At 37.5% G+C, this 9,056-nt stretch overlaps 2 protein-coding genes and 1 pseudogene across 3 annotated transcripts; all 3 read right to left on the minus strand.

The window, feature by feature from the left end:
* Positions 1–365: 365 nt before the first annotated feature.
* Positions 366–1,665, minus strand: TVAGG3_0250170 (GTPase activator protein; the record flags this gene model as incomplete). Its single annotated transcript, XM_001303151.1, has 1 exon — positions 614–1,639. One exon carries the CDS (start codon positions 1,637–1,639, stop codon positions 614–616), a length of 1,026 nt encoding a protein of 341 aa, XP_001303152.1.
* A 6,513-nt stretch (positions 1,666–8,178) lies between these two features.
* Positions 8,179–8,628, minus strand: TVAGG3_0250180 (annotated as a pseudogene). The gene has a single exon. A coding segment is annotated over exon 1 (450 nt).
* TVAGG3_0250190 (ATPase activity, coupled to transmembrane movement of substances) lies at positions 8,629–8,976 on the minus strand (the record flags this gene model as incomplete). The annotated part of the gene is made up of 1 exon (XM_001303147.2): positions 8,629–8,976. One exon carries the CDS (start codon positions 8,974–8,976, stop codon positions 8,629–8,631), a length of 348 nt encoding a protein of 115 aa, XP_001303148.2.
* Between the last annotated feature and the right edge of the window lie 80 nt (positions 8,977–9,056).

Consider the following 9,056-nt stretch of genomic DNA (forward strand, 5'->3'; position numbering starts at 1 on the left):
TTTAGAAAAATTATAATAGATATAATATACTGATTGGATGCTAATGCTATAACTGAAAGAATTGAATGATTCTCTTTTGGAAATAATTTTTATTTCTTCTAAATATAAAATTAAACTTGTTTTACCACTATGATACTAATGCATAAAAGAACTTAAAAAGATCTATAAAGAGCCAATTAAACAAAATTAGTCTCAATCTACAGATATCCTTAATGATAGATCATTGGCTCTTTTAATATATTACTGCTTATACAATTCATTAATAGATATTCAATACATTAATAAAGATTATCTATTAATAGTGATATTAGAAACTTACAAAATATATATCCTACTCATTGTATATTTATTCCATGAATCATGTGCTTTTCTAAAGTATAGTTCATTTGATTTATATGTAGACTAATTTCAGCTGATTTGAAAGAAAATCTCTTATTTCATAAAAATTTGTTTGTTACAACTTTTTTGATTCGTAATAATTAATGTTAAGAAGTACTATAAAAGAAATTTATAACCTATTTTTAAAAAAGAGGATTTATAAAGAGGCGATTATTTCTACATATGCATCGCTGACAAAAAAAATATAATTATCGATAGTAAAAAGGTAAATAACTTAAAATGGAGATATTCCAGAGAATGCATCCTTTGATCTGTTCTGACCTGGACCACGCATTGGTTGGTTGGAAGAGAAAGAACCCTGAGGAGGTGAATTAAACATATTTCTAGCTGCGGACTGTGGCTGCTGTGGGTTTCCTTGTCTGAAAACGTTTGTAGATGTTGGAGGAGCGTAAGTTCCCATACTCTGGGAAAGCATGCTTTGAAGTTCAGCTCTAGCGTTTCCTGTTTGATTCTGCTGAGGCTGTTGTGGCTGTGGAGCGAAGGCATTTGGAGCCATTGGCTTTCCGAAAACAAACGGATTCTGTTGAGCAACAGGAGTTGGCTGAGGCTGAGCAGCTGGGAATCCTTGCATGAATGGATTGAAGCCAGGTGAAGAATTCATCTGGCGCTGCTGCTGTGGCTGACCGAATGGTTGGGCAACTGGTGCTGGTTCTGGAGGACCAAAGAGCATGTCGACTGAATTTGATGTTGTCATGCTCTGCTGAGCTGGCTGGTTAAAGTTGAATGTATTTGTTGACTGAGATCTTTGTACTTGCTGTGGCTGAGGATTAGAATTAGCAGAAACAGGCTGTGCAGAGCCAGACTGGATGATTCTGGCTTTCTTAACGCTTTTGCCTTTTTTGAGCAAGACATTCGGAGGTTCACGAGATTTATCGGCCCATTTGCCAAGCTCGTATTTCAGGCGAATGAATTTTGTGAGGCCTTCTAAGTCCTCTGTAGCTGGACGTGGATAGTCAGCTGGTAAGTTAGCTTCCCAGTACTGATTTGAGATTTCATTTCCAATAGATTCCATAACAGTTGCTTGTTCATCTGTCCATGAGTCCAAGTTGACACTGCGAACAAATGTAATGTGGGTACCAAGGTTTCTGTGGCGTCCACTGCAGTTAATGCAGATGAAAATGCCGAGGGTTGAAGATGCCCAAATTGATGATGTGAGGAGTTTGCAGCCGCAGTCAGCACATCTCTGATTTTCTGGTCTTTGGGCTGCAAGAGCAACACGTTTCTTTGGATCGGAAGACATGGTCTATTTGAAAAAGTCGGTTTACATGCTATCGTTATTTCAAATTTGAAAAATCACATAAAAAAAAAAAAAAAAAAAAAGGTAGTGGGGCTTCCAGGCACTTCGTGCCCTCTAGCCCCGAAGATGTTTAGTATAAATGAAGTTTTTATATACGGGTCTTCCAGGAGCTTTTCACAAATTATATATGTTTTCATGTTTTGTCAAGACTTCTTCGTAAAATCAGACAAAAATAATGTTTAGGGTAGAAGGTTAGATATAACCTCTTTTCTAACCTCTTTTCTACCCTCTTGAATTTTCAAGACTTCTTCGTACATGTTTTGTCACTTTTCTGTCACTTTTCAGGAAAAAACATTTTTATTGTATATAAAATGAATTTTACAAAACCACCGTTACCCTTCTTTGGAAATAAGAGTAGATGTAAAGATATTCTATTGAGAGAACTTAAGAAACTACCGAATGGTCTAACATTTGTAGATTTGTTCGGTGGAAGTTTCTATATATCCCATTTGTGCCATACAATATTCCCAGACTCAAAGATTATATGCAATGACTTCGACAACTATATGGACCGTCTCAAACATATACCAGACACAAACAAAATATTGAAAGAGTTAAAAGAAAAGATACCTATAGGTAAGATGGAACGTATACCATTAGATAACAAAAATATTGTGAGAGAGGTTTTGAAAAAAGCAGAATATATAGACTGGGATAGTATATCTGCTAGACTATTATATAGTGGTGCTATAAGAGTTCATGACATTGAAACACTTATGTCAAAAGTTTTATATCTTAACTATACAAATGTTTTCAAAGAGGACATAGATAAATATATTGAGGGTATAGAGTTTGTGAGATGTCATTGGACAGATTTGTATGAAAAATATAAAGACAAGGAAAATGTTTTCTTTATAGTGGACCCGCCGTTCTATAACACATGGGATTTTCAATACCAAGTAGACTGGACTTTGAGAGACTCTTTAGAAACTTTAGACGTTTTACATAACCATCCATGCTTTTACTTTACATCCGATAAAAGTGGTTTGGAAACCGTTATGAGATGGTTAGAGGACATACATGACTATGAGTTTAGATATGACAAGATAGAATATGAGAGAGGTCCTATAAACCGGAGAAAGTGTCATAACAAAGAAATTTTATTGGTAAGTAAATGTGGTTTGAAATAGGACTACTTGTTTTAGGTTTTTTCCATTGTGTCATTTACTTATTTGACGTGGCAGAAAGATATAGAGAATATGACAGAAAATTAAAACTTACTTTATTCAGACCGGCGTTTCAAACTTGTTTAAGTTCAAGGTTTGGTCGTTACTTTCAAAGACTACCAGCCGTCGCGTAACTAAATATAAGACAACTCTGACAATAGCTAAAGAAGTGAAATGACGAGCTAAGCAATTCTTATCCCATGCGTAAAACTGTCAGTAAGGTTGGCAGTATTCATTTACTTTGTTCCCTGTGTTTGCGATTACCCTGACGCATGTTGTATTGTTTCCGATTCTCGCTGGGATGTGTTTGTCACCCCGTAGAAGGGAGAACACGCGGCAAAACCAAATTTTTAGCAAAGGCTGCCGTTTCAGAGTATCAGTCGGCGAATATCTTATTTACTGAACCGCGCCCGTCACCCCTAGTCTTTTTTTCAACCATTTTTACGTCTTCGGTTATTGTTAACATGCCGATATCCTTTACCTTTCATTCTGACCAAATCCCTTCTATTTAACATGGACCAATCAGATCTGGTATTATGTGTCTGTCATTATCCTTCTGAGAATTAGCTTAGAATTCTATCGTATGGACTTTATGGTCTATTTTTAAGGTTTCACCGAAACTCGTTTATTGCACCTGTTGTCCTATTTGGAAGAGTTAAGGCACGGAATTACAAACAGACAACCTCCGAAATATCTAGAGGGTCGCTACCATCGCAAAACAGAGGCTTCACTCTATAACTTATATATATACACTATATTCAAGAAACCCAATATGACACACAAATAGGTGATACTGTATCAAGGAAAGTTTCTAATATAATAATTTTATAACCGCGTTAAGGAAGCTCTTCTTTCATTTTCTTGAGTTGCCACTATAAATCGGCGAGACCAGAATGCGCCCAAGGTTCCTCCACTTCCTGGTTACCTCCGTCCATGACATCACACCCAGTCACCAACCTCTAATGTATACTCATCGTGTTATGTTCTCATCCGATGTTAAACCTTGTGAAAGTATAGAGGATATCCATTATAATAATCCCCCGTTATCTTCAACCCTCTAAATATCACAATTCCTCATCCTTATCACCAACACACTTGCAGAGGAAGTGCTAAAAACCGGGTCCCTACGCCTGATATAGTACAACACGCCAACACCACCGCCTCACTTTTCCTGGCTCCTCCTAAAGCGCTTACTTTAATTTTTGATCACACCTTATGCAATACGATGTGATAATAGCAGGTACTTAGAATAACACTAAGTTAAAACTTGTCACCTCTGTCATTCACTTTCCGAACAGTTGTCCTTATTGTCAACATTACCTGTTTTAATCCGCATTATGTCACTCTCAAGCGAACTTGCGAGGTTTAGACAACCGATCCAGGCATACGAGTACTGAGTTAACCCATGTTACCTGTGTCCACCTGAGTTTTGGGTATGTTCTATCTGTCCATGCGAGAATACAGTCTCTTGTTGCATCTACATACTCTTTGTCAGCTCTGTTGTCAATATCTGCCTTCACAAAAGAAGTTCAATCTATAGTGTTCTCTTTAAAGTTCCTTTTGTTGGATTTTCACACAGACAGCAGTGGTGGTCTTACTGTCTTGAAACAGAAACTCTCTGTCATGGGTTTATCGTCAGTTTTAAGTTTCCTTCTTTCAATGACTCAGATATCTTAGAATAGTTTGAAAAGTTGTTTGTGTCTTATTTAGAGCTTGCACAATGAGTTGTCGGTTGTGTTGTATTTCTCTCATAGAACGTTCTTCGACATATTATTCTAGATAAAATATGCTTCAATAGAGAAAAAGAAAAATTCAAGAGTTGCTACAACTAAACCATTAGATGAACTTTTTACTAATGTCGGTCAAAAGTTGAGACAGAGACCGTAAAGCATGAAGGCTATCTTTTGACTACCCACTAAGATGGCCCAACAAAGGCCAAAGGACTAACGAAGGCCGCCCTATACGAAACGTTCAACAAGCAAACACGCACCCTCCGTTGGCTAATAAAACCGAATAAAGTGCGAGTTCAGAAAAAGACACCATACAGTTTTTCCCATTACCCGCCGGTCGCCTCTCCTCCCGCAAAAATTCGCGAACTTTGACCTACTAAACAACAGGCAAAAAAAAACAATACAGTACTGAGAACACCATTTCAAACCAGGTGCGCCAAAACCTTTTACAAGTGAATTTCTTGTAAATTAACCAACAGCAGAAATACTTCACAAGCTTTTCGACCACGAGTAAATAAACGATATCTCATCTCGAATATCCAAAAACGCAAAAGGAATACAACACGTTTGCGACGAGGCACGAGACCGCGCACGTTGACAACAAAAAATTCCTCAAGGCCATATATAGTGACCGCCCAGGCAAAAAATAGCCACACTCGCTGCCTAAAGATCAATAGAATAGGAAGGACCTTGAAGAGAAGAACGTATTACATATTATCAACCAGGTGATAACAACTTGAACTAAGGAGCTATAGATTTTTAGAGACGGATGTTAAAATCAAGCCGAGCGAAAGAATACCTCCAACGTGGCACAACGCGCCGGCACGAGCTTATAAAAATGAAGTCAGAGGAAAAACACCCGACAAATCAAACGTATGAAACAAGGTAGTTTATCCGAAACTCAGAAGCCACCATATTATCAACATTCGGATAAAGCCTTCCGATTTTCCTGAACCCAAGTGCACCAACAGAACTCCTTCTCCTTAATGCTTAGCCAATCCACCAGTGAACTAAAATGACACGCAAACAAACACCCTGAACACAAGACAACATACCCACACTCAAAGCACAAGGTGGAAGATTAGAATCTTCAGACAACTGAAATCTCCCACATGGTATAGTAGACGCAAGTTTAACAGAACAACAATAAAGCACACGACACACAGAACACACGATAGTCTAACATCCAAATATACCATGCCGTAATTCACTCACCTAGCAAGCGTAATCGTAACTAATAGCAAGCCACCGAGTGACCCTAACACACATACTTCAGACTAACCGTGCCGAAGACAGAAATATACCAGAAACCACCATCATGATTCATTGAATGAGCGCAACCCAAGGTGTTGAGGACGCCAATCTCGTAGCCAAGCGTGTAGACGCTGGTGGTCGCATGTCACGATGAGGATGTCATAGACAGGGAGACTGATGCTCTGAATTGCAGTGCGTTTCAGTGCATACTAATACAACGAAACCCGAACCTGACTCTTTTACCAACTATCCTTTTTGACTCGGTTACAACAACTTCCTCCTTCCTACGGTTCTATTTCTTCCCGATGCCTCCACTCAAACCTACAATAATCGCAAACCATATAATACAGAACACCACACCCGCAAATTATCTATTAATAACTCCAAATGAGCAACCAAAGACCCAAGATCCTTCTTGAGCCGACGCCCATAACTATGTAAACAATCTGAACATGTAAGCACGCCTGCCTAAGATCTCTTCAACGATCTAACTGAGCCACTCTCAGTATGTCACGTGCCACAATTCTAACATGAGGCTGCATAATATCCTAACTTTCTCCCTCCTGGGTAAGAACCCAACCGACACACTCGCTGCGCGTCAACCTTCTGTGTATCTGACGATCAAGAACCACCACCCGAGAACTAACGTTGGTGCCGTGGATATTCCCCCAACTGCTGTCAAGGTGATCTTGCGCCTACCCACTACAAACATAACGTCAACCGGTATGCTCATATTTGCATACCATGGTGGCCAAACCTAACGCAAGCGTCATTTGACATTAGCGGCAGTTTGCATTTGTACATCTGTTGGCACTCTGACCATAGTTTGCCATGCAGTGTATTCTAACTTCATTTGGAATTTCTCTGGTTTCTGGTCAGGTTGCTGTGCATTCGCTAAGTTCTGCTGCGTCCATTTAATATTAGATAAAAATACTCTTACGAGCTACAAATACGTGGACATTTGCAGCATTGTTCAAATCTCAAATTCTCTATATCTTTCTGCCACGTCAAATAAGTAAATTGACACAATGGAAAAAACCTAAAAACAAGTAGTCCTATTTTCAAACCACATTATTATAAGTAAAATTCTTTGTTTGACACTTTCTCACGTTATAGGACCACTCTCATATTCTAATCTTACGTATCTAAACTCAATAGTCATGTATGTCCTCTAACCATTCACATACACGGTTTCCAAACCACTTTTATCGGATGTAAAACGTCAAAACGATGGCGACTGCGTTATGTAAACAAACGATCAATAAAAGTTATGCTAACAAAGTCTGCTCGCCGAAATCATCTACTAGAAGTAGTGGAGGAAAACCCAAGTGTTAGTAGAAGCGGCAAAAGACAAACATATTTCACTTCAACCACATTTGTCAAACTCTGTCCATATGCTTTAAACATCTCATGAACTACCCAAACTCTATTACCCTCAATATCATTTTTCTAACATGCTTTCTTTAACAAACACCATTTTGTATAGTTAAGATATAAACACTTTGGTGACATAAGTGTGCTACAAATGACTCAAATGAATATAAGCCCACCTACACATAATAGGCAGGACAAGCAGTATACTAAGACAACCGCAAACGTATCTTTCTGCCTGTTTCAGAAAACTCTCTGACCGAGTATTTGTCTTTCATAACTGGTAACGTCCACATTACACTATAGGTATCTTTTCTTTTAACTCTTTCAATATATTTGTGTCTGGAATATTTGAGACGGTTCATATAGTTGTCGAAGTCATTGCATATAATCTTTGAGTCAGGAAATATTGTATGGCACAAATGAGATATATAGAAACTTCCACCGAACAAGTCTACAAATGTTAGACCATTCGGTAGTTTCTTAAGTTCTCAATAGAATATCTTTACATCTACTCTTTTCCAAAGAAGGTAACGGTGGTTTGTAAATTCATTTTATATATATAATAAAAATGTTTTTTCCTGAAAAGTGACAGAAAAGTGACAAAACATGAAAACAATATATATTTTGTGAAAAGCTCCTGGAAGACCCGTATATAAGAACTTCATTATACTAAAACATCTTCAGGGGCTAGAGGGGCGCAGCCCTGGAAGCCCCACTACCTTTTTTTTTTTTTTTTTTTTTTTTTTTTATATTTGTTGATTCATTCCTCCTTTTTCTCAAATAAAATAATCATGATCATAAATCAATCATCAAAGCGAAAAACAAGAGATATTGGATGAACATATTTATTTTAGTTTATGAGCTTAAGAATTCTCACTCTTATATAGTGAAATGAAAGAATGAAAAAAATAATCAAAATATTTTGGTTTACTTCTCACTTAAGTTAAAAAGTGCAAGATCACACGTTTTCATCATCCACATACATTCTGTAAAGCACATTTTCGAGCTGCTCAACAATATGTTGAATGATCTCATGTGGAAATTATCCTGATTTTGCCTCAATCAATAAAGCTTTGTAACTATCATCACACAAACAGAACAAAATGTATCTTCATGATATATTGGACATGATGTATGCTCCTTGAATCTTTGATTTCATCCAATCAAGCAACTCATTTTTGTATTTCTTGTCTTCTTCATTATTAAACATTGGAGTTAATCTGTATCCGCAATGGAACTTACTTCTCAATTCATTTGGAGTTCCTTCGAAGATCAATTCTCCACTTCTCATCACAAGCATTCTGCTGGAAAGAATTCCTGCTTCTTCAATAGAATGAGTACTTACAATTGATGTGATATTGTAACCTGAAATTGCTTTCCATATTTCCTGTCTAATGCTTGCATCCATTCAAGCTGTTGGCTCATCCAAAATGACCAGCTTTGGATTTCCAATGAAAGCGATTGCAGTACAAAGTTTTCTCTTTTGGCCGCCACTCAATGTTGCTGCTTTCATGTTTTCGAGTCCTTCTAATCGGAAGTTACTCAAGCTATGATCAATAACTTCTTTCAGTTTAGTATTTTCGACGCCTCTTATTGTTGCAAAGAATTCAAGGTGCTTGTAAACATTCAATCTTTCAAACAAAATGTTTTCTTGGTAACAAATTCCTAAATGTTGTTGCAATGAGCTGAATCCAGAAACGCATTTCTCACCAAATATTTTAAGATCACCTTTATCACTACTGATGCTCCCTGTCATTGCATTCAACAAAGTACTTTTTCCTGAGCCATTAGGACCAATCAAAACAGTCACATCTCCTTTATCAATTGAAAGAGAAA

Source organism: Trichomonas vaginalis, chromosome IV (assembly GCF_026262505.1).
Source record: "Trichomonas vaginalis G3 chromosome IV, whole genome shotgun sequence".
NCBI classification, from domain to species: Eukaryota; Parabasalia; order Trichomonadida; family Trichomonadidae; genus Trichomonas; species Trichomonas vaginalis.